Source organism: Pieris brassicae, chromosome 10 (assembly GCF_905147105.1).
Source record: "Pieris brassicae chromosome 10, ilPieBrab1.1, whole genome shotgun sequence".
Classification (NCBI taxonomy): Eukaryota; Metazoa; Arthropoda; class Insecta; order Lepidoptera; family Pieridae; genus Pieris; species Pieris brassicae.
The window spans coordinates 2697904-2724258 of record NC_059674.1 but is presented as its reverse complement, the minus strand read 5'-3'; the positions used below and the strand labels follow the sequence as shown (position 1 = coordinate 2724258).

Genomic DNA, 26355 nt, shown 5'->3' with positions numbered 1-26355 from the left:
TTAATGGACTACAACTTGAAATGGAAATTAAATCTGGTCTTATTACAGCAGTGATGGATTAATGGCTTGAGCGTACGATTCTGAGGCCATATCTTCTATCTTCGAACCCTGGGCGATTGTGCTCCAATGGACTGTTCTGTTAATGTGTGCATTTAACTCCACTGTGAAATCGTCTCCCGGTGAGGTTCTTCCCTGAGATTCCACCTCCAACAGTTTTAAACGGACCATACGTAACGCACCTTCTAAAATGGATGTCCATGATGGTTGCCTTTTTGGGGCATCCCGTAGGCTCGTTTGCCTATCAAATTTTAATTTAAAGATTTTAATTTAAAGGCCTTTAAAATAAAATCCTCGCTTATATGGTGAAATAAATGAAACCGGCTTTCCTTAGACCCAAAAAGTCATCTGTGTGTCTGGCACTTATCTATTAGAAAAAGCTAATTATTACAAAAATACGTTGAAATCTGAGGCTGTGAATGAAGTTAGGTTGGACAATTAGTATTTTAAAATCTATTCTCTAAGCAATACTATCTTAGGGCGAAGCAGACTAACGTATTTTTCTGCGCGTATACGGTCGTTACACCATACGAGCTTACACGCGCGCTACAATACGCGCTCCAAAAAACCGTATGCGCGTAAACTGGCATATTTCAGCGTGTTAGCTTCAACCGGTAGTGGCGTCGTGTCAGATACTAACACGGATTCTGACAAAGAAACGTTGCTATTTGCTTATATGAGATTAGAAGCTCGTCAATGCTGGTACTAGTTGAGCGTGTGCCAAAAGGCGCGCCTTTACGTGCGCTCTTAAAGACGAGCTTATACGCGCGTAAAAAACGCTAAGCTGTGACCGTCCTTGTCGCAAATAATCAAAACCGTTGTTTGTTTAAATATTTGCATAAACTAGGTCACCCTGGTAGTCCTGATATGATTGCCCCATCATATGACAACGGCACGCGATTTGGCATGACGTAACAATTAAGTGATTCGAAAATATAATAGTAAAATCGAAATCTCTATAAAAGCTTGCTTTCTAATGGAGTTATTTTTTCAAATATTATAAAGATAAAGACTAAAGAGACGACCTGGTATTTTACCCTTTTAGTATGAAGTAGGTGTCTGATACAACTGTCCACTTCTTGGCATCTAAGGCAAGCCAGAGCCGGGGATTAATCCTACAAAAGCGATGTTTTCCTTCACTGAGCGACCGAATGTTAAACACCCACATAGACAGGAAGTTCATTGGTGCACAGCAGAGGATCGAACCTAAGCCAATACTGCTCAAATGTAATATGTGAAATATCATAGATTATTGGCGGCTTTTCTACATAAAAGTGAAACTGTCTATTGTTTCAGCGTATACGAAACCATTCCTTAACCTCTCTCTGCCTCCTGTCCCATCATCCCTTCTTTTCCACGTTCCGCGAGTGCCTCTTCATCCTCAAGAAATTGATCGATGCCTGCAACGAGTCTTCCAGTCCACGCCGCGTTGGTGCGTCCAGACAAATATTTAGGTAAGTTAAAAGTGATAATGACTATGACGTAATTATCTTTTATCTTTTAATAGTAGCTTCATGATTAAGATCATTACTAACCCTTGGCTGTCCCAGCTGGCCTTAAATTACCTCGGAGATGGTGATGACAGTCGTACGAGTCATCAGATTGTTTTTTCGATTGCGGTTCATAATGGTGAAGCCACATTTTGTCCATATTTATGAATCGATGTAATGCCAGCCATGATCTTGAAATCCAAACATGTTTGTGAAAGAAAACAATTTTTTAACCGGATTAAAGCTAACGAAACGTCGGGAATTTTTTTTTTCAATGTGTAAAAGCTATGGTAACCAAGGACAATACTATGTTTGTGAAATTCAAGTTTGTATTGGAGCGTCAGAAAGTAGTCTGGACACATGCTCACCTCCTATAGAATTTTTTTTTAAAGAAAATTTAAGAAAACCTTCGATACTCAAACAAATGACTACTATTTATAAAAAGTTAAACGGAATTGATTGTTTCTTTTTTTATTATTATATCTAATGTCTATGCTATGTCTGCCAGTATTTATTGATTTTCCTTCCAAGGAGAATGTATCGACATATCACTATTTATAAAACACCTATAGTATGTAACATAAACACGAATTCTATGGTAATTTCCTCAGTACGATAATGACAGTTTAACAGCTCAAACGTAGGATTTTACAATGCACTTAGTCACGAACTGTATTCGTTAAATGTATCTTTATACTTACAAAAACACGCGGTGCTGTTTCAAATAAATATATACATAATAATAAATAAAAATATGTACTCCATTTAAATCAATACATATTAGTAAAGGTGGATCGCGACCCAAATGAAAGAAAAATTACATTTAGAAACTTGATCTTTGACTCCAACGCTGTTTAATTGAAATACTTTTAATAACTCCTGTAGATCATATACGTATTGGTTTCAACCTATATTTACTTCAATTAAATTTTCACAACTATGTTTAGATAACATTAGAGGATAATAAATACTGCCGTGCCCTAGTTGTAGGCTGTAGCCAGGGATCGAACCTACGACTATTTTCCTATTTGCTACTTATTTATTGAAATGAAACTTCTTTATCGGCGTTGAAAAAAAATTACCGTCAAATTTTTCAGTTACGCGCCATCTTTTTCTTGTAGGGACAAGGTTGGTTCGAAGAGATTTGAAGCCATTAGCAAAAATATATAATAACGATAACAATGATAGTAATAATTATATTACAATTAATGAAATTCTGTAATAATCTTAGTACTAATAAGGTAAAAAGATATAATTGTATTATTTGTATTCATGTCTATAATAATGAAAACCTTTTATTAAACTTTATTTAACCAATTTCTGTAAAGTTGCATATAGTAGATCCTTTTTCAAAAAAAAGGGCATAAAAAAGTTTCACCTTCATGTACACTAGTACACGCTCACGTTTCTTTCGTAATCCAGCAACTAACATAAAATCCTACAACTAATATAAGACAAAAAACAATTATACTAAAGATATAGTCAAAGATGGAAAACACAATGTATACAAAAAAGTTCAAACATCAGTAAAATTATTCAATAAATTTGACTAACAATATTTTGTTCTTATGTTACTTACACTTTCCCTCTGCAATGTGAGCGTACATTATGCTTGGGGGCGAATCTATACATCTTTCAGAAAGCTCACGTATTAACCGAATCAATTGCGAGGTTTTCTCGTAGCCATACATACTCTCTAACTAAAGAATAAAGCAAACATTATTAAAACCTAAATCATAAAAAAATCAGTATATACTATTTTCTTAACCTACATAGTAATAATAAAAATTCAGGAAAAAGAAAAACAAATTTAATTATTACTGTCCCGAATTTAATGCTTGTCCCAGGGAGGTAAAATCCTTAAGAATTGAAGATCACAGATTTTAATTCTTTCAGAGATACAGTATGGTCAGTATTAACGGGCCAAGCGTACGACAATACACCTACAATAGTATTACACGATGTAAAAGAGATAGAGACGTGGATTTTGCGTCTTCTATCGGCACCGGTACCAGTTCCAGGAAAAACAAGAGTGGAGCTAGAGGTTTTATCGCCGACTGCGCATGCGCCGCTAGTATTTGCCCTGCCCGATCATACCAGATTCACCCTTGTGGATTTTCCGTTACATTTGCCGTTGGAATTACTGGGTACGTACTACAAATTTTAAGTAGCGAGCAAGTTCATTATTAGATTGTGAACCAATAGATATTGTTTATCTCTAGGTGTAGACACCTGTCTGAAGGTCCTCACGCTGATAATCTTGGAGAACAAAGTGGTTGTACAGTCACGTGACTACAACGCTTTATCAATGTCTGTGATGGCATTGGTATCTATGTTATACCCACTTGAATATATGTTCCCGGCAATACCATTGTTGCCGTGTTGTATGAGCTTTGCGGAACAGTTGCTATTGGCGCCTACGCCCTTTTTGATCGGAATACCAGCGACATTTCTCACTTATAAGAAGAATTTTAGGTAAGTATTAAAATAACTGTATGTTCGATAGTATCAAATTAGTCTAGACACTTAGTTACATATATAATATATGAAAATGCACCAGGCACACGCCGTCAAGTTTTTGGGTCTAACAAGCCGGTTTCCTCACGATGTTTTCCTGCACCGTTTCAGAAAATGTTAAATAGGCACATAAGTGCCCATTTAGATCACTTTAGATCATATAGAGAAGATACAAACTATAATAATAACAAAATTCCAAAGATTTTTGTATATTGTTAATACAGACTAAAAATAACTGGATTTTAATGCAGCTTTCATGTAACAATAGCATACTGTTAAATATAAATGGGATTACCGCAAGGGTCTAATAATTTTATGATAGTCCATCTTTGTTTCATGCATATAAATAAAATAAATTATAAACTTCTATTAACAAGATTACCTGACGATATCTGGCTGGTGGATTTAGACGCGACAAAACTAACCAGTCCCACGGGGGATGATCAAGATTTGCCACCCCTACCGGAACCAGAAAGCTCAGTTCTAAAAAGCCATTTGAAACAGGTATGACTTCATAATTAGCCCATATTAATAAACATAGTTTAAGCTAATACAGAGTCGCAATCAATGACTCACTAATGTCAAAAAATTGTTAATTGTCAATCCTGACAAATTTGACAGACATTAAAACTAAGGTGTAGACTAAGTATTTGGGTCACATTTAACATCAACATAAATGTTATTTCAATCAAAAATTTATCAATGAAAACTATTTTAAGTAGAACTCCTTTTTATGTAATCATTGTCTCTGTCACTCTGTCATCTCCAACACTGTATCCTCGGTATGCTGTGTTTATGTATAGAAGATTTATAACCTATTTTCCTCAAGTATTTTTCTTATACAATAATGAATATTTTTTTAATTATTACATATAGTAGCGTGTTTAATGTGGCATTATACACATCAAGCTGAGCCCCACTAAAATTAGGACGCCTGTCCGATTGCGACGAGCATAAAATATAAGTTCTTTAAATATCAAAGATCAGTAAATTGTTGAAACCTTTATAAACATTTAATGTCAAAACACTTTAAAAGTTTCTGTATGTAAAGTCTTAATTCGTTGTAAATCTTTTAATTACAAGCTAAATTCATAAAATTGTTGGTGAACATAAATTGTTAACATGTCTTCTGTGTAAACGTTCTATTTTTGAATTTGACTGAAAATATAAAAATCATCTAAATTGACACAGACATTTAATCTATTTTCCTAATTTAAATTTGGAATATCTTTTGAATCAATGGTATAGCTTTATTAGTTTGAAAGAGGCGTCTCGAATCATTTTTGACAAAGAAGCTAATTACAACGTTCTGCGACCTGTTACTTTCAAATACAGAACACGTGTACCATAGTTTTAGAAATATAAAATATTTTTTAAATTGATACAGAACTAGTATCGGTAAGAAAAATAACTTGAGGTATCTTTTCTGGCATTCTCTTTCTTGACTCACTAACCAAACACTTTCCTATCGCACTAGGGTATGCAACTCATGGGGACAGCTGGAACCGGAGTAAATATCTCTATTTTTACATGCACACTCACTTTACCTAGTATACACTTGCATTGTATGCCAGTTAATATAACAAAAGCAACTAAAACTTAACTGAAATTGATGTCTTTAGAGATTGTATTGTTCAAAGTAAAGACTTAAAAAAACTATGTAAATATAGGAACGTAAGTTTCTTATGCTTGCCTTACACCTAACTTAACAGATAAATTTAAAAGACCTATAATTTTTCCACAACTGCAAGTGTAATACACAATATAGCAAGCTTACTCCATATTAGCGATTCGAAATATTAAATTTTCTACCATGAAAATCCTAGTTTGCGACAGCCCTAAGAATGTCTTATAATTTTGGTCAGTTACGCGACTTCCGTCAGACCAATCTTCGAACTTCCGTCTGACCAACTTTGACCAAGCCCGAATTTCGTTTAAAGACTAAAAGACATTGATTTCAGTATAAAATAATACATAAGCATGTAAATAAATATAATTATACGCGTTAAAGTATATTTTGTTAAGTTTAATATGTAGTCCTACTTTTATAACGTAGGTAAGTAGATTAGCATACATAGCTATATAAACTATAAGATTATGCTTTGTTTGTCCCATGCCCCACTGGGGACAAGGGATTTAATCATCATAATGTTTTTCATAGAATGCTAGGTTACAATAAATAATGATACTACGTTAATCTAATTTAGGTATATTTTTATATATTTTAAACGAAATACAGTTTTCACACAAATTGTTTGCGTGATATTATGATGATGATATTAATTTATCCCTAATAGTAAAGGCAAAGGACTTTAGACCATACATCCAGGTCTTGTTCTAGGTAATAATTGGAGAATTTTGGTAGGTTTAAAGCCACGTATTCACTGTTCTTGATCAAAAGGCCGAAGCCATGTCTTGTCTTATTGTTGTCATGTCTTATTATTCTCGGTCATAAGGCCTAAGCCACTTCTTCGATGTTTTGATTTTTACGTGATAGATTACAGCGTTAATTGTATTTTTTTGTATAAATTAGCCCCTATTCGCCAACGTCAAGACAATAATGTCAATCTGACAGTTCGAACGCTTATACGATTTACAACACGGAGACCAATGTCATTTGAATAATAACGTCCGTTTAGTGTCAAATACTATTCGGTTTGTCGTGTTATATCCGAAAACTGTATTTCGTTCATTAATATAATACGTATAAATACTTATATAGTTTTTAATATAGCATACAATGTTTGCGCTTAGTATGCAAGACTGAAGTTTCAAAGTAGGCTTTATGAGCTTGTTTGAGCTATTTTCAGTCAGAATTTTGAATACAACAGCGATGACGCTTTGCCTCGTGTTCGTAAACTGGACGAGTGCGCAATAATTACTCGGCCCCAAGTCTACTATACGGTCTGGTAATATTCAACGTCAACAAAACCAATTGTTCGTAGTTATTAACGACGTTTAAAACATTTTTTTTATGGTTCTTATAATATAAGATTGAGCAGGTCAATTGTCATAGTGATAACTGCTTATCAACCTGGGTAACATTTGACAAATCAAATGTTTATTATTTATATTATATTTTATCTTTAATAACTCGGCATACTTCAATTGCGAATCCGATACGTGATGTGAAATTAGTTTCAATTTTTTTTGTAGATTTTATAGCTTGGTAACAAGACCAAATCAAGTCTCATCTTCGGGTTCTAATTTTCACTAAAATTGCGTGTATTTTCACCTGTCCTGTTATTATAATAATGGATAAACATACTATAAAATACATAAAGATTCTAACCCACATATTTTAGAAACAAAAATATTGGCATTTGACGTATTTTTACAAATTCAATAGCTATTTAAAAAAGCTATCTAGCTTTTTTATTTGCTTAAAAGTTAACCATACGCCACCTTCATTTAGGACTGAAGTAGAAGACACTGGGGCCTCAGTTCTAACTCGTGTGTAAAATATTTGACATATGGAAGACTCTCGGTCTCAGTCTCGACTTCGAATCAAAATTGTTTACAGACACGAGTATAAAAACTCTGACATATTTACCCTAGGTGTTTTATTAAACTTATAACTATTACAATTCCTAGGCTTTAAGCAGTCTTACGAGCACATCAGCGGAACAAGCTACTGCTCCAATAATGCCATCTAGACGAGATAGCGTCGGTGGTGCAACACTAAAGTAAGTATAAATACGTAGTCTATATGTATGGCCACGTCAATCTATTTATTGAAAACATAAATACCACATTGTAATTAGTGAGATATTGAGTTAAAATAAAGTAACATAAATTATAACTACAAACAATGACTAACCTTAAAATATAATAACTAACATATATTATTAGACAAGGTCCGGAGATCCTGGCAGCGTTCCCCCTTTGAATAGCTAGACTAATGTCGACATAAAGTATTTGTAATATTGATATGGTCATTATAAGATGTTGTTAGGTTAGCTACTTATGTAATAACTTAAGACGAAAGGTCCCTTAAGTTGGGACTGAATACATAACCCTGGATCTCACAACTACGTTGCCAGACTTGTATTTTTTACAGGCAATGTTTTTAATGGCATATAATGATTAAAAACATTGCCTGTAAAAAAAACAATGGCATATAATGATACGATAAAAACATCAACATCCAGGCGCCATCCATCGGACTTTGGTCTGGTCCAGCAATACAATACAAACCTCGAGCTGGTCCGGATATTAGAAATAAGACATAACACTTTGTCTAAGCTCATAATATGTATATGGTTTACTCAAACACCGTACTCTTAAATATATTATAATTAATTAGAAAAGATACAGACACTAAAATATCTGTAATCCCTGCACCATCATAAATACACATTTTATGAGACTTAAAAAAAAACTCTTAGCCGACTAACTTTGTAGTTCAGTACGAGACAGAATTCTGCTGCTGCTATGCTATGCTGTTATTTTATTTTTATTACCACGCCTTTTTCCTGAAGGTTTTTTTTTTATAAAATAGGGGGCAAACGGGCAGGAGGCTCACCTGATGTTAAGTGATACCGCCGCCCATGGACACTCTCAATGCCAGAGGGCTCGCGAGTGCGCTGCCGGCCTTTAAGGTGTAGGTAGAGAACTCTGAACTCCACTTGCTACATTCCGGACATAACTTTCTCGCTTCATATACATTCATGACATGCATGCTCTTCGGTTATGGGTACTTTTAACTTGTCCCTTGAAGTTGAATGAGTCGTAGAAAAAAATATTCATTTCTTTTTTTTCAGAGTCCAGACACCGTCGTTTAAAGACAACACACACGGCTCTCACAGCACACCGGAAAGCCGGCGTGTGTCCGTGGGGAGTGCTACTCATTCCCAGAGACATTCTTTTGCATCCGCCCATACCCCGCAATCACAACCACACTCTCCACAGCAGCCTTTTAACCCACTCATATATGGAAATGATGTGGACTCGGTTGATATAGCTACCAGAGTTGCTATGGTTCGTATACGATTACTATTCAATTACATATTAAACAAAAATATTTACTTCTCTAGCGATAATATTCATAATTTGAAAATATAGGTGACAATTGACTCGGGCAAGTTTTTTTTTCCGACATGCCATTAATTATAACTCTATAACAAACAACAGCGTCGCGGCAAAATTTCATAGATCGTAAACAGATCATAAAACCCCTAAGTAATAAGGGTGGACATGATTTTTTTACAACAGATAAATTATTATTGTATTAACATAGAACACTTTTCCACCAACACCGACAGTAGTAGTAGTGTGTGGAAGAAACTGCTTTTAGCAGTACTGTGTAAAGGTTATAAGGATATTTATAGAAACATTCTCGACAATTTGCAATAAAAACATGACCTTAAACTAAAAATGTATCTAAGCGACACAAAGATGTTTGCGTGGGCGAGACTGGCTCTGGCGTGACACAAGGTCATGGTCACGTGCACTAACTACGTAGGGACAGATTTTCGCTGGAAATATTAGAAATGCTCACGGCGTTTATTTATCCAAACATTCTGTTTGTAGTTTTTGGTCACCTAACTCGAAATGTCTCTGAAAAAATAATATTTCACACTGATAGAAATATGAATACGTTTATACACTAAAGCCCCAAAACTATTCTTGAGAGTATTGTATTCCTCTGTTTCACTTTGTGTCGCTGTTATCATTTTTAATAATTTTTATAATCATGTATTTATCTTCATGATTATTTTCTTTTCTCTGTTTTGTTAAGTTTTATAAGTTATGAGGTGTCATTATTAATATTAAGATTTCATTGATTTTTTTGTATCATTTCTCACTCTTACATTTCGTCACAATTATATTCTTTTTGACTGTTTTCTTCATGACTAAATGTAAATGTTAAGAGAATCGCAAAGCTATTATTTATCCGTTTTAAGATTTCGAAGTGTTTCACGCACTTTGATGATTCTGTGTCTCCATCTGGCACTTATATCACAAATCTACTTTAAAACAATAATTAAATGAAGCTAAATATAATCAAAAAAGTTAAGAATATTCGTGCGTTGTGTGGAATACAATTCTATACTTTTGTTATTCAATCTATTCAGATACACATCAACTGTTAAAAAGATTCTTCTATTTGTCCAATCTTGTTTGTTTCATTTACTATTGAGTATTTAAGGAATCCTTCAGTCGTTTTTTAGTAACTAAATAAAGTAGGATTTTATTTAAATATAATCTAGTTTCTTAAGGCCGTCCGTCATGGGCGGCGGTATCTCTTAACATCAGGTGAGCCTCTTGCGTCTTCTTACTACATAAAAAAATTGATAGGTTTTAAAAGTACGCATATATTTTGTGTACTAGATATTTATAATTAAATATGTAGTAAAAAATTGATTAAATTGCTTCCAGGTCCGGTTTTTCAACTCCCAGAATGTGTTGGCGAACTTTATGGAACACACACGGACATTGCGACTGTATCCTCGACCCGTGGTCGCCTTCCAAATCAACAGCTTCCTACGCTCCAGACCAAGGACTTCCGCTTTTCTTAATAAATTTGCTAGAACACAGGTAATTTTTTTAAATCTTTATCTTTTTGAATCCGAGTATATTCATCCGCAAATACATACGCTATAATTTGCTGAACTTAAACGAACTTTAACGCGCTTTAGCGCATTCGTGATTTGCTTTTGTATTTACATTTTTTTAAATCTAAGTTACTTAATTAATTAAAGACACTATAATAAGGAATACATTAAGTTTAAGTTATCATGTTGAATATTAGTTCTCGACCTCGGACGGAGTGATGGCCTCCTCCAAATTTGTTCAATTGTCTCTCATCTTCACTATTATTTTCCAAAGTTTCCCCGCTATCTCATTTATTTTATTCCATATTTTGTGTATAAATTTTATTAAACTTCCATTACCAACATACTTGAAAACTAAACCCAATAAAGTTTTTTAAATATGTATTTATTCCAAACATTATCCTTTATGTGGAAAAAATACTAAAAATTAAATACATAAGACTCACAATATTGCTACAGTGAACTCACTCTAGAAACATATAAAGATGTCGATAGTAATATTTAGTATAATTTAAATATTTCAGGCAGTGGAATTCTTAGCAGAGTGGTCACTGACTCCACACAATGTAGCCTTTCTACGGGTTCAAACGGGCGTGTTCGACCCACGTCAAGTTGGAGACAAGCCGAAGTGGTTCGCAGACACATTACAACCAGTACGATTTGCGGTTTGGGATGATGGGAGCTCACTAAATGGCGCCTTACGACAGTTGCAGCGTCAGGAAAATCAACCTACCGGTAACAACTCCATAATATATCGTGTTTCGGTTCAATGTTTTTATTTATTTTTATTAATTTTCTTAGGTCTTTCGTTTTATGTTGAATATTTAGTATGGCTCTTTAGTGTATCTAAAGATTATTTATATATTTACACTTTGTTTATAAACAAATTAAAAAAAACTGGTTACATAAGTTAGTATCGAAAAATAAATAAAGCAATACCTACTGAGGTTCATTGTAAGAAGTGCATAAATGAACATAAAATTTCATGTAACACTAGAATTATAGATTATATTTTATATTAATGAATGAAAATGTCTTTTTTGTACTTTCGCGAACGCTCGGCGGACCATAGAAGCAGACCCCTCGGGATTTGAGTGCCGCTATATCGCGCTACTCGATTACGAGGAAGATGCACGGATCTTGTTAGCACTGTACATCTATTACATATGTCACAATTATCGAACCAAATACATACATTTATATAATTTTAGCCTAAGCGATAACAAACATTTTAACAAAAAAATTATAATATAAATGAATATAACAAAAAAACAATACCGAACCTTAAAATATAATAACTAAAATATATTTTAAAAAGGAGTCCTTTTAGGCAAGGTTCTGAAGATTTATATATATATATATATATATATAAGATATATCTTTGTCCGAGGTAGCTGCTAGCTCTTCGGTCTCCTGTGATGAACCTTTTTCCTATTTCCTTAAAAAGCTTTATAACCCTAGGACCCCACGGACCAAGCGTCTCGACATCAGACATCTTATTCAGAGCCTAGACAAAAGGCTCCTAAAGTTATCTTCATTTTGACATATGTTTGAGACCATAATTAATAAGTTAAAATTAAATTCATTTCAAGTAATAAGGTCTGATCAGACGTGTTTTTATCTATATGTTAATCTAATTATGTTATTTTGTTTAATATGGTAGTTAAAATATACGACCATAATCCTAAATATACAATATCCATTAATAAGATAAAAATTCAATGGTTATTATTTTAAACAAAACAATTCAAGTATAAATTGTTATTTTAACATTTACAACCAACCATTTACAACCTCTAACGGTGAAGTTTACAACCACTATAAATAAAAAGATTAAATAGATCCTTTTTTTTCAGACGAAAGTGGTTCAGATTCTGACGGCGCTGAAAGTACCAGCTCTTCATATTCGTCTCTAAGTGATTTCGTCTCTGAAATGGCATCATCAGATCTATCCCCAGGTTGAATTTTAATAATGTCTTTAAAAATTGTTAATTTGGCTTCAGGGTGGGACTCTCATCCCTGAGGTTGTAGGTATCCTGGCTGTGAACCAATGGACTGTATGTGGGCATTTAACACACTTAGGGAAAAGATCGTGAGGATTGTCCTGTCTCACCAAAAAGTTGGTCTGCCACAGAAAGCCGATCAAATAGTATTCTGCTAGAAAAAACTAATAATTAAGAAACAAATACAGAAATTAGAGGACCACTGGATTTACACAGTGACAGCCGTAGTAAAGTGTTGTTAATCTGATCGTTAATAATAATGATTTGTTCACAACATATAACAATTTTAATATATTTTATAATTTTAATGATAGGAGGAGGCATGCAGCATGTAGTTGGCGAAACATATAACGCAGTAGTCCAAGTACCGATGACGCTTTCATCATCTTTGGATCCTAAAACAGTAAGTTTCTATATAAATAGTTAATGTTTCAAAAAGGGCCGTAATTTTAATATTAAGGAGGCCGTATATAATTAAATAATAATCTGCATACCATGGAGAGTGTTCAGAGGAGTTGTTCGGATACTTGTAGCTGAGCTTCTTCACAGGATGTCGAGGCAGAATACGAAAACACCCGTATCACCTCGACGTTCTGTCGTTCCACAACTGAGCGGTTTTAAAGCAGTTTTTGTCGTTCACCACCGTTATGCTGCTCACTAATTTCCGAACCACTTCGACTTAGGATCCTCAATAAACGTACCAATTCTTAAAAGATCGGAAACGTAGTCGCAAGCCAGCTGGCATTGAGAGTGTCCAGTTGCGGCGGTATCACTTAACATCAGGTGAGCCTCCTGCCCGTTTGTCCCCCCCTGTTCTACGAAAAAAAAATTCTTTTGAATAAAGAATAGCCACATCAACATTAAAAGCAGTTTTGTATACATGATATTCCTAAAAATATACATTATACATTTAAAATTCGTTCATTCGTTTTACAGGTGTACAGTCCACCCTCATCACTAATGTACGGTGAAGAAGGTGAAGAACAAAAGGGTCAAGCGCGTGAGTCCACGTCTCCATCGCCATCACCATCCAGTTCGGAACACAGTGATCTCTCTGACGATGAAGTGCCAGCCAATACAGATATAGGGCAACCTACGCCTGTCAAAAAAAGTGTAAGTCGTAATTTTATAATATGTATTTTAATTTTGGTTTACAGTTGTCATATGTGATATTAATTACTTTAAATATATGTTTATTATATCAATACACAAAAGCAGCTTAACAAGGTGATGCCCGCGTATTTGGGGAATTTAGAGAAACTATCCAACCTATTTTTAAAGGAGTCCAAAGTGGGTACGGGATTGTTCAAGTATTACGTCACGCAATTTTTGGAGATTCCTCCCCCCCCCCCTCATGAAACGCACCGTAATCTTTTCGGTATCCAATAGTAAAACGTTTCGTGACCACCCCCAGTGACTCTTTATACCTAAAACCTACCATTATGTGGTTTAAAGTACTGGAAAGTCGACAATAATATTAACAATAAAGCGTAATTAAATTACTTACAATACATTTAATCCGCGTTTATATCCGTTTAGGAGGTTGTATTTAAAGGTCCGAGCTTAAACCTAGTATAACCCTGTAATAATTTAATTAATTAATTTGCATAATCTAACTATATATATAGGATACAGACAGTGGTAGTTTTGGTCGCGAATCCGACTCAAATTCAACAACAACCCCAGCGACAGTAGTGCGTGCGAGACGCGAGCCAAGCCCCGCCCACGACAATACGGCTCATGCGCGTACGCAGTTTGCTAACCGAACTAAGGTAAGACTTTATAATGAATTCCAGTTTTTTATAAATCCAGTGCTACAATACTACTTTTATGGGTTTTGGCTGGTAATTGCGGCTGTTCCTTGATCATTTTTTATTCACAAATCCTTTAGTGCAACTAGGATATGAACGCACGACCTCACGGTTGTTTGCCCCACTATTAATTCTTAGGGTAAGAGTCGGGCGTTCTTAGTTTTATAAGCTTGGCGTTCACCTAAATCGTCGGGGTTACGCCCCGAGAGTATATCCAGACGTAGGCCCTGTGTGTGTGTATAACTGTTACATTGCATACATTCGTTACATAGCAATTAACATTTCATTGAGAAAACATTTTTTAAACGGATTGAAGCTATGTATTATTAGTATAAACTTATAATTATTTACATAATTTGGTGCAAAAGCTATGTTAACAAAAGACAATACTAAATAACATTTCATTATTCCGCTTATATTCTATTGTTGTACTCAAGTGGTTAATATGGAGTAAAAATAAAATCCTCTAATCTTAGCATTTATTTCAGAGTTCAGGTGGTGTATCAAGACAGGCGTCTCAAACTTCACTATTAGAACAATTTGCAGCTCAAGCGAAAGAGTTAGTAAGAGAGACAACGCGACAAAGTAGTCAAGAAGGTTTATTAGCCCACATGGATAAGGTTAGCCAAATTATAGTTAAAAACCTCGTCAAATTGCCGTAAAAGATTTTACGTAAACTTTACAATTACGTAAATTTTATAATAAAATATTAAGATTTATAGTCGATTAAGCAAGGTCAACAATTCTATAAATACATAATGACAAATTGTTTATTTTAATTTTTTGCTTTATCAAAAAGAAAGGACAGGAACATGGAGAGGATAAGAAAATATTCGCTCCTTTTGATAAGGTATCAGAATGGAAGTGATAGTCTAGTTACCTTTTTGTATTTAGTCGTTCGACACGTTTGGTCACAACACTGCATTGTCAACTATGCCTGGTTTCGGTCAAAGAAAACTCTATTCACTAAAAACACTGAATTTTAAATATTTTTCATTGAACAGGACTACGTTAAAATACTTAAAGTAATATATTATCAACTGTTAAATAGTCAATTTCCTCCATTAAATTTAGTAATCTTTAAAAACTAAGAAAAACACGTATTGAACGGATTAAAGCTATGGATTATTTTTAAAACTTATAGTTATTTACATAATTCTAAATTTTTTCCGACGTGTCGCGTACTTTTCTGTGTGCGTGGTCACGGTCACGGTGACGGAGACGAAAGGTGTTAAATGTCAAAAGTATCACAGCTGCAGAGAAATTTGTAACTAAAAGATAGATGACGATTTTGCAAAAACCCGTCATCTATCTTTTAGTCGATACCAACTTCGGGGAAATAAGTCATTCGTCTTCAGTCACCGTGACCACGCACACTGAAAAGTACGCGAAACGTCGGAAAAAATTTAAAATTTAGAATTATGTAAATAACTATAAGTTTTAAAAATAATACATAGCTTTAATCTGTTCAAAAAGTTTTTTTCTCAATAATACATAGCTTCAAAGTGTTTTCTTTAAATTTGTAAAAGCTATATTAGCAAAAGACAATCTTTAAAAACTGTTTGGCAATAACAAATTTACCAATATTCTACTGTGAAACCGAAACCAGGGATAAATATTCTCAAATCACACACCAAATCCTACATATCGGGACAGTTTCATAGATTAAAAGCATTCTAAGTAATTGCACGTCTCGAACATTTTTATGCACGTGTACATATACTTAAAATGTAGCATATTATATATATATAGTAAATTCATTACATTTAGAAATCGCTACAATATTTGAATGATCTTAGCGCTTGGTAACCAATCAGTAGCTAGTTAGACAAAGTTCCGATGCGTCTGTGTCAAATTTATGAATTCAAAAAGAGAGCTTGACGTTGTCAGCCTTCTTACGTCAAGATGACGTGTGTATAAGAAACTAATTTTCACATCTGTCAAACATCAAAGTTTACTTGAAACTGGTAAAAGTTAAAATTATTGCCATAGAATAAATAGAATATTTAAAAAAAACAAAGTTGGTCTATTCTTCGTTCGGTCTTAGGGTAAGTCTGAGTCACGTACGTCATTTTATTGACTTAATTCGTTTCTGAATTTCACCCATAGCACCAATTGAAATCTTTATAAGTTAAAAACGAAAACATCAATATTATGGTTATAGGAATTAATCAATTTGGCTAAATTTTTGTGGTAAACAACATGTGGTTATAACTTCACAGGCGGTATAACGTAGTGTAAATTTGATCTAAATTGTAACTTTATCTGTGTAAACTTTTTAATTACGTAATTTTATGCACTCCGTTCGCACCTCTTAGCAAGACAACATTTTTAATTTGTGCAAACTATTTTTTATTCTGTATGACATTGGTGCCGGTATAAAGAAATAGATGTCGGAAAATGTATCGGCTATTGTCATTGTCATACATCGTTTAAGCTGTTTTTGACTATTTACATGCGCGTAAAAAGTGGCGGAGAGTTTATTGCCAGTTCTTTGGATACGATTCAGGGTTAAAAGTTGGACCTAAATCCCTTATTTAAAACCGTTTTGAATACCTTAACACTAAGTCTAGATTCTGAATCTTATCCGAACATTCATAAAGTGACAAGTTATTTGTCGTTTCCATAGAAAACTTATTTTCGCCTTTTCAAGCCTTTACAAGTTGAGACGAGTAAATCATAATATTGAATATTTTTACTTAGCTGACTTCGCACGCTAAAAAGGCGGCAGAAGAAGCATCAAAAAGTGTCCAGGAAGCGTCGAAATCTGCGCTGGAAGCGAGTAAAACAGCAACCGCGGTTAGCAAAAATACCTTTGAAGATCTCACATATGTTGGAAAGTCGACTTTAGGTGATTTAACTAAGAGTGCAAAGGAAGTTGCGGCAAAGAAAGGTTTGCTTAAGGTTAGTGAATGTTCGTTCCTTCAAAGTTATACTTGTGTAAAATTTATATAAATATATTATGGAACGATTGGAGCTTTATTTTAAATAAAATTTCGCATCTTGTTACTAATACTATGATCATTCTGCTATTGTAAAGTTTGAAGAATATTAAAAAATGTTATGAATTTGTTACATTTAATTATTAGTATTGCGTATAAATTAGACTTTAGACGATAAACCTTCTAGTTAAAAGGATCGACTTTTGAAGGATCTTTTAACTTACATCTGGATTGTCTAAAGAAACTGACGTTCTTTACATCCTTTGTGCGATTTGATCGAAATCAAGTGTTATTATAGTTCTGTTTATGTCAACTATAATGCGTACTTTTGCTTTCTAGCCAATAAAAATAAACAACGCGCTACAACAATTTTGGGGCTGGACCTCAGTTTTATATATTTGTTTTATGATCATTTGTCAATCTAATAGGCAAGTAGGTTATCAGCCTCCTGTACCAAACACGCCATCGACTTATCCTCGCGATGTTTTCCGTCAGTGTTCGAGCGAATTTTTTAGAAAGAAAGTACAGTTGTGCACAGCTAGGATCGAACCTACGACCTCAGGGATGAGAGTCTCGCGCTGAAGCTACTGGGCCATTCTAGCCTATAGTGTAATTAAATAATGTTTTAGGGCGAAAGCCAGGACGGTTCTGGTCCCATGGGTCGGCGAGAGTCAGGTGCTCTACAGACAACAACTCTGCTACAAACAACGCATAGAGATTTCTTCTCAAACATAAGTTCAGATTTAAACGGACTCGCCGCTTCCACGTCTAGCATGTTCAGTGATTTCTTTGGGTCTAAAGGTATTTAATTTATTTTTTATTAATAGAATTGAATACCTTACATTCGAAATTATTCTCGAACATTTAATAAAAGTTAATGACACAAAAACATTCATAGTAAATATTTGTTCACTAAATATAACAAATCTACAGTATTAACAATTATAATTATTGTTATATATTACAATTAATAAAAAGGAAATTAACGAATACGTATCGCAAATCGCAATACAATTAAAATTTTATATATATATATATTTTTTTTTTACTTAGCTTATATATTTTTTTTCTGTCTTATTAAATTTAACTTTTAAAGTTTTATAAGAATATCGAGTAAAGTATTATCTGTGTATCTATATGTTTCTGCTCGTGGCATCATTTCTTAGTTTTATACAATCAGATATATAAACTCACTTTAAATATATATATATATGTTTGTACTTGTATATTGAATCATTATTTAAACTCAACTGTTATTTTTGGTCGTTCGAGCCGGATTTGGCAAAAGTAGGAACATAATTTTTTTTAAATTTTGCTATAATTTAAACGTTCAAGTACGTCAAAAATCAGTATCCAAGGTTTCTAAATGTTTAATTATTACAGGAAAACCAACAAAACCTCCCGAACCAACAGGTACGCATTTGGCAGCAAACTTTGGTCCGTTCTCGCAAGGTGCCAGGGGCTTAGTACAACGTTCGCCATTAATTCGTCACTCTGCGCCTACTTCACCTGCGCAAGCGCAGCCCCCTCGGTCACCTAATACTGAAAACCAGGCTTTCCTTAATGACGTAAGTTTACTTAACAAATTTTTATGTTTACTAAAACCCTTAAATTATATTCTTGTTGTAAGACCCAAATTTAATAGTTTACTCTTAAATATGTCATAATTTAATATGAAAATGGAATGGATATTTTAGTATATTTGCTTTTTCACATTTTTCACAAACTCGGAAACTAAAAGTCAAATCGAGATAATCCTTTTTGAGTATATTTGCCGATTTGGTTTGTATAAAATACTACATTTGTTTCAGAAGTTGAGATTAACTTTCTCAAATAACAAGATTTATTTACAGTTGATCCAACACGTCTTGGAAGGTGAAGGAGTTGGATGGCTGAAATTAAACCGCCTAAAGAAACTGATGGAAGACGAGTCGTATAGAAATATGGTGCTTAGCAAACTCAATCGCAATATTAACAGGAAGACCACGCCCACGGATAAAGTGGAAGATGTGGTAAGATCAACTTCTAAGCATTTGTATTTTATATATGATAATGTTTCATGTAACACCAGCCACATGTGAAATTTGACAGAATTTAAGAAAAGAGCGTACTAATTCCTATAAAGCCGGGCACTTGCGAGCCTTCTGGAAATGTGAGTGTCCTGATGTTGGTACCACTTAACATCAGGTAACTTATGCCCGCTTGAATCCTGTTACTTAAAAAAATTGAAATAAAGTATAACATGTCTATCGTCGTGATGAGGATCTGAACTTTTTTAGGTTTGTTTGTTTTTTCGTTGTTGTTTGTTCCTCTTGATAAAAATATTGTAGCTCGTTTCACGTATGTTGAATACTCTCGCTCCGTATTCTGTATAGTACGTTTAATTTGCTATGTATTACGATCATATTCGTTGAGAGAAGAAAGCACCAGCTCTCGGATCACTGGTACTATAAACCAGTCGCCAACTTAAATCTTTAATTAGCGCACTTGAACCCCACGACACAAGAGACTTTACTCCTAAGGGAACAAAATCGAAGTTGGAGGAAAGACTCTTATATTTGAGCCATTTATTATGTTCCGCCTGCTCATCTGAGGCCCCAGCTTTTTTGCTTGACTAAGGTAGGTGAGTCGCGGGGTCGAGTTGTAAATACTGTATTATACATTGTTATACAGTTATTATTATAAATATTTTATCCTTACAGAACTAAGCCAAATTAAACAAAAATAATAATTTGGCAAAAATCGTCTATTGTTAACAGTTTGTAAGCAAGCCAGTCTGGAAAGGGATGTTAAAAGTCCTACAAGCCGTGATTCATGGGTTAGAATTCACGTACTCCAATTTCGGATTGGGCGGGATGGCTTCAGTGTTCCAGTTGACAGAAATGGCTCATACGCACTACTGGAGCAAGGAAGTGGCTGGATTGGAGCAAGGCGGGATGGGAGGCTCATCTCTTACTGATTATCGACAGGATCTGGACACACCCTCGACGCCGTCTTCGAGGAAAAGCTCGCAATCTGGTAATTAGGTTTTATTCAATTAAAAATAGTATTCTACAGACCATTACATATATGTAATAGTATCTCTTTTACCTCAATGGAGTAGGGGCACAAGTTTTATCAAAAAATCCTCAAAACATATAAAGAATTTTATTTTGAATTATTATTATTAGCCAATTACAGATTGCTACTTTGTTATAAGTAATATTGTGAAGTACATAACCAAAAATGTTACGAGTTAGGCTATTAACGTAATGAGCGTACAAATATAAATATTTTATCCAGATATGCCAGTGCTTAACTACCCAGAAATGGATACAAACGACGCACAGACCACAACAGAAATGTTCAAGGACATGTTGAATTCAAAGAGAAATCTACTTTTCAGCAAATTAACATCGTATGATTCCGATGTAAGTATTGAATATATTATCGCATGATATGTGTGTAAATTAGCATGGCTTAATACCTATTACCCATTATGTGTCACTTAAATTTAAAAGCTTAATTAAATTTATGAATATATTTTTTTAAATAAGCTTCTAAATTTAAGTGTATTCGAGTCGGTAATTATCTTCTTCTAATACTTGAATTTTCACCTAACCGACTCATGTATAAAATACAAATGTATAGTTATATACTTATAAAGATGTAGTACATTTGCATGGACGTGTCATTGTTGACCATGCACTGGATACCAGTGCGTATATAAAGGTGTTTAATTGGCGACAGGTGCAATCAGAGTGCTCGGTGGGCGAAGGCTCTATCACGACCAACAGAGTTCTTCACGAACATCAATATAAATCAAATCTCTCTGATACTGAAGTCATGTATCTTGATGTAAGTCGTCACGCTATCGTCGCTTTCGATGTGAGACACCTCTCAACTAGAAATATTTTAATGTAGGTAACATCGTATCAGATAGATGTCAGTGATGCCAACTTAGGGGCTTTACCCCCGAATTTAGGAGGAATCAAGATGTCCATGGGGGGAAAATGGGTTTAGAGTACTTTATTCATTTTTTTTAAATGCACGATTCTATAAAGTTTATATCAACCAACAAATTAAACCAAATATAAACTCCAAACTATAAAACCAGTTCACCCTCTCAAATCCAGTGTACATCAAAAACTTAAGTATTGTGGTCCCAGGGAGATCATTCTGAACATTGAGTTGGCACCACTGAAAGATGTCAGTGTTCACTGACAGCTGTCAGTTGTCGGTTGTCAATTCGGTTTGCCTTATAAGTATTGATTTGTAATTTTTTTGTACATCTTTGGATTAAATTGGTTTAGTAATGAATTGTGCCACTTAAATGATAACTAATCGTTAATCATAATGGAAGCAATTGCAACATCAGTGTGAATGTTTAAATTGCTCCAAATAACAAAACATTCAAAGTTTATTAGGTATAGTTTTAAAATAAAAAATTCTTTGACATACTTCGAACATTAAATATTTTGTTTAGCTCATAATTTGCGCACTACAAGTGACAAATGAAACCACGGAATCGGACACTGGCATACTTTTCTCTAGCGATCGTATAAGTAACAATCTTATGCAATTTATACAGTTGAGAGATGTTATCTTCATAATCTTCCGCTTTAAGCGTCCACACCTCACTAGTTTTCAAATGCGTGACATTTTATTATCACTGCCTTGCTTATTGTCTATGTACAGTCATTATCATTAAAATAATACTTCCTAAAATCAGAATATCATCGTAGGTTCTCCAAATATTAAGCACATCTCTTTGTATTACGTCTTCATGTAATTTCAATATTTTTTTAAAGCATCTCTTTTTTTCATTAGTACAAGTTCCAAGCGCAAAATGGTCTATGCACGGCTATTTTAGTCATGTTAAAGCACAAGAGGTGTCCAACTTAATTCATTAGCTATGTATTCACATTATTGTGACTGTCCAAAATTTATTTAGGAAATTTTTGCTGAATTTATGTGTATTTAAACCGAATTTTATCACAAATTAAAGGGTCCGAGATAGTGCTCTCAGCACTTGTTATGGGTAAAACTTTTAAATAAGCATCACGACTAAAGGCAAAAATTATAGAAAAAACAGTTTACGCAGGCCGGTCGCGGTGGAGGCAAGCCTAGAGCAGCGAGCGTTTTCTCTTCGAAGTCTGGTACAACCTTTAAGGCACCAGTTGGAGTACCAACGACTTCTCCTCTTACATCACCTGATACAGCTCGAACTTATTTATACCAGGGGCTAATAGGTACGTCATCCTATTTTTTACAAATATGTATTGTATTGTATACAATGCCAGCCAGTCAAGCCAGTGTTGCCAACAAAAAAAAGCACTACAGTGACCTCAAATTCATGGTTTCTATTCTGACTATCAAAGCATATATTTATCTTTGTATCAACATTCATGATCATCAAATAGTAACTGTTTAAATTTATGAATAAGACAATTAATTGCTGTACAGGTAAAGAAAGATCAAACTTATGGGACCAAATGCAATTTTGGGAGGATGCGTTCCTCGATGCTGTGAGCCAAGAACGCGATATGATAGGAATGGACCAAGGAGCGAACGAAATGATGGAACGTTACAAATGTTTAAGTGAAACAGAAAGGAAGAGATTGGAACATGAAGAGGATAGATTGTTATCAACGGCTCTATATAATTTGACGGCTGCTATGGTTCTGTTTGGTGTTGAAGCAGATATTGTGAGGAATAAAGTGCGGAGGCTTCTGGCTAAAAGTCATATTGGTCTGGTTTATAGCCAGGAAGTCAATCATCTCCTGGATGTGGTGCATACTTTGGTACGCTTTTCTTATTATCCTCGTTTTCTATTTATTTTGGAAAAACGAAAGTAATAATTTGTTGGCCTCCAAGTGTTTCTGATGTTAGGTTTATAATTGTTGAAATCAAATATTTTTAATTAAACCTTACGATAGGCAAGCATTCAGGAGATATAAAACCAGTGGCACTACAAATATTTCTAGCTCTCAGATATGTTTCGTAATCAATAGGTTTTTTTTAAAGACAAGTAATCAGCCTTCTGTGCCTAACATACGCTATCGATACGCCGCTATCCGATGTCTTTGCCGTACGTTGAGCGTGCAAATTAACACAAAGTCCTTCGATACATGAATTTGAATCTCCGACCTCAGTGATAAGAGTCGCACCGTGAAACAACTTGCTAACTGCTCTTGCATACAACAAAAAGTATAACATTTAAAAAAAATCTAAATTTCAGCACGGCAACGATATAGAGTTAAAAGCTTTGGGCTCGCGTCAGGCCCGCCGTGCGTCGTTCACAGTGCATGAACGCGACGCCAGTGGCCCATTGCGTTTTATGGAGGTACGCACTGACGGCCTGGTACTACGGTCAACGCAAGGTTAGTGTATCTTATTATACATGCTTAGTTTTGCTCTCTCAGGCTTTCTTAGTTTTATAAGCATGGTCGTTTCCTAAATCGACGGAGTTACGTCCCGAGAGTACAGCTATACCTTGGCTCTGAGCATTACATTATATATCAACTAGCATTGTTTTGTAATAGTTTAGAGTAAAATCATATTTGAAGCATTGAGAATTTTTTGGTGGGTACGGTGGTACCCCCAAAAAATCCATCTCAATAACAACTTAACAGATTTAGATAAAACTTGAACAATTATGATTATTATCAATTTTAATTTCAGAGAAATTGTAATTCAAATGTCATCGAATTCCACAATATCTGATCTGCAAACCTTAATTTTGAAGTTGACTTAAAAGAAGTTAACAGTTTTATTCAAAATACCCGCACTCTGGGATCTTTAAAATTTAAATATTATTTACAGGTACAATAATAGAACGATGGTGGTACGAGCGACTAGTAAATATGACATATAGTCCAAAAATTCGCGTCTTATGTCTATGGAGGAAGAATGGTGGTCAAACACAGTTACATAAATATTATACGAAAAAGGTGGGTAGTACGGCAGTTTTTGCAGCTGCCCACTGAACTAATTCACCTTAGGGTTCTTCAAGATCGTATCAATTTCTAAAAGGCTGGTAACACACTTGACTTCTGGCGATGTGAATGTTCATGAGTATCAATTAAAATCGGGTCAGCCTTCTGAACATTTCCCTCCCCCCTTATATTTAACAAAGATTGGTGAGTACGTTTTTTAAAGGTCGATTTACGAAACTAAAATGCCACGAATCGTAGAATCCTATTTCCTACAGAGAAAAATCTGGGGGCGTACTAGCTAGATGTTTACGTGGCTTTAGAAGATTACGTCTACTAAATTTGCATGAAAATTCATACCATATTTTGTTCATAGTGCAAAGCACTGTACTACAGTATTAAGGAGGCAATGGAGAAGAGTGGGCGGAAACAGGAAGCAGCGGAACTGGGCGGAGAGTTTCCGGTCCAAGACTGTGCTTCAGGAGAGGGGGGACTCATACAGGTCTATCACTGTCTTCTTTCATTCCCCTTTATACAATTATATTGTAAAAAATCGTATATGAAAAATTTACGTTATGAATGACACTTGCTTAAAATTTATCAGCCATTTTCCTGGCTTTATTATAAAACTGCGATACAGGCAACAAGCGTCAAAACAAGATATACGTACGTATATAAATATATATTAGTGGCTTTAGTACATAGAAAAGTATCTTCGGACTTTTCTATGTACTGTACTGTAAAATGCTCAGAAACACCACCAAAAGGTAAACTTTACAACCGGTACGATCCCAATACTTATCCGTCCGTACGTCCGCACCCTACGGCGGTAGACTGTTGACTGCCTCCCACTACTGTACTTCAGTATACTACAGGAATCTTGCCTGTAAATAATATATTTAGTTTTTATATTGTTTTTATTATAATAAAGCAGTATTTTATTTTAATTTTACGAAAAACATTTTTTGAACGGATTGAAGCTATGTATTATTATTAATGAATATTATTATAACTTATAATATTAATTTTTTCCGACATTTCGCCTGCTTTACAGCGTGCGTGGTCACGGTGACAGTCACTTTAATCCGTTAAAAAAGTGTTTTTCTTAATGTGAAAAAGCTATGTTAACAAAAGACAATACTAGAAAATATATTTTCAACATATTAAACAAAGTATTGTTTACACATTCAAGGTTTGCATGGAAGGCGTTGGGCTACTGTTTCATCATAGCAAGGTATGTCGCTTTTTCACTTACATATAAATATGTTGTCTGCTTTTTAAATTAACACCTATATTGATAGGTACATTGTAAGGTAAGGATCTCTATCCGTCAATGTTTTCGCTTTTGGGAATCTTTGAAATTTTTATAGAATATCGTCAACACAATGCAATGGACTCGGCCCGCGCTGGCTTATCTGTCACTATGTTCTAAGCATTGCAAATCTGCTGAATTTCGACTTAATTAGATGAACCCAGATTATACGTTAGACCCATTGTATATCGATACCATGCAAGGACCACTCAAACTTTCCTATTCTCATTTTCCCTTAATTGATCCTACGAAACTTTGATGTCCAACAAGAGAACGACTAAGATTTTTTTAATATAACGCAGCTTTGCTAAATCATTTTTTTTCGTATTTTCTATTACTATTTCGATGTAATAGCTAGTCATTTGTTTATTTTATTTACATTTTAAGGTTAACCGTTGTCCGATTTACATATGATTTGTGCATGTGCTATCTGTCTGCATCATTACGCTGCGGCGCTCCGCTAGGAACTTTTGAGATGGTCCTTGGGTAGCTCGGCCCTCAACTAATATAAATTTTTTGTTCTCTCTGCGGACCCGCTGCCGTCGCCTGAAGGATTTCGAGGTACACAGTGGTTTAGAAGCCGGTCGGTAGCGATAGACCGCCCGAGCTCGTAGGGCTTTACTTGTAGTTTGAGGCTTTCAATTGTTTTAGCCGTTAGCGTTGTTTAGTTACCCGAGTGCGGCTGGCGCACGCGCCGTCGTGCATGCACTTTCGCCCTTTTTGTTCATACGCACCCGATAGCTTGCATTTAC

General features: G+C 34.6%; 1 protein-coding gene across 7 annotated transcripts in view; it reads left to right on the top strand.

Moving 5' to 3' along the window:
- LOC123715123 (MAP kinase-activating death domain protein) overlaps positions 1 to 26355 on the top strand; it is a 47406-nt gene that overhangs the window by 10461 nt on the left and 10590 nt on the right. For 4 of the 7 annotated variants that reach the window (XM_045669960.1, XM_045669958.1, XM_045669957.1 and 1 more), the window contains exons 6-34: positions 1354 to 1511; positions 3444 to 3694; positions 3770 to 4022; positions 4442 to 4568; positions 5542 to 5574; positions 7659 to 7750; positions 8828 to 9044; positions 10446 to 10604; positions 11146 to 11356; positions 12478 to 12579; positions 12939 to 13027; positions 13561 to 13737; positions 14253 to 14396; positions 14924 to 15055; positions 15235 to 15285; positions 17139 to 17339; positions 18007 to 18178; positions 18761 to 18945; positions 19231 to 19389; positions 20137 to 20395; positions 20660 to 20787; positions 21107 to 21214; positions 22452 to 22608; positions 22823 to 23160; positions 23598 to 23739; positions 24182 to 24309; positions 24668 to 24793; positions 25484 to 25525; positions 26156 to 26164. In XM_045669960.1, coding sequence (XP_045525916.1) covers positions 1354 to 1511; positions 3444 to 3694; positions 3770 to 4022; positions 4442 to 4568; positions 5542 to 5574; positions 7659 to 7750; positions 8828 to 9044; positions 10446 to 10604; positions 11146 to 11356; positions 12478 to 12579; positions 12939 to 13027; positions 13561 to 13737; positions 14253 to 14396; positions 14924 to 15055; positions 15235 to 15285; positions 17139 to 17339; positions 18007 to 18178; positions 18761 to 18945; positions 19231 to 19389; positions 20137 to 20395; positions 20660 to 20787; positions 21107 to 21214; positions 22452 to 22608; positions 22823 to 23160; positions 23598 to 23739; positions 24182 to 24309; positions 24668 to 24793; positions 25484 to 25525; positions 26156 to 26164 — 4350 coding nt within the window. The remainder of the gene's footprint in view (positions 1 to 1353; positions 1512 to 3443; positions 3695 to 3769; positions 4023 to 4441; positions 4569 to 5541; positions 5575 to 7658; positions 7751 to 8827; positions 9045 to 10445; positions 10605 to 11145; positions 11357 to 12477; positions 12580 to 12938; positions 13028 to 13560; positions 13738 to 14252; positions 14397 to 14923; positions 15056 to 15234; positions 15286 to 17138; positions 17340 to 18006; positions 18179 to 18760; positions 18946 to 19230; positions 19390 to 20136; positions 20396 to 20659; positions 20788 to 21106; positions 21215 to 22451; positions 22609 to 22822; positions 23161 to 23597; positions 23740 to 24181; positions 24310 to 24667; positions 24794 to 25483; positions 25526 to 26155; positions 26165 to 26355) is intronic. The other 3 variants (XM_045669962.1, XM_045669963.1, XM_045669964.1) reach the window with 3 other exon arrangements.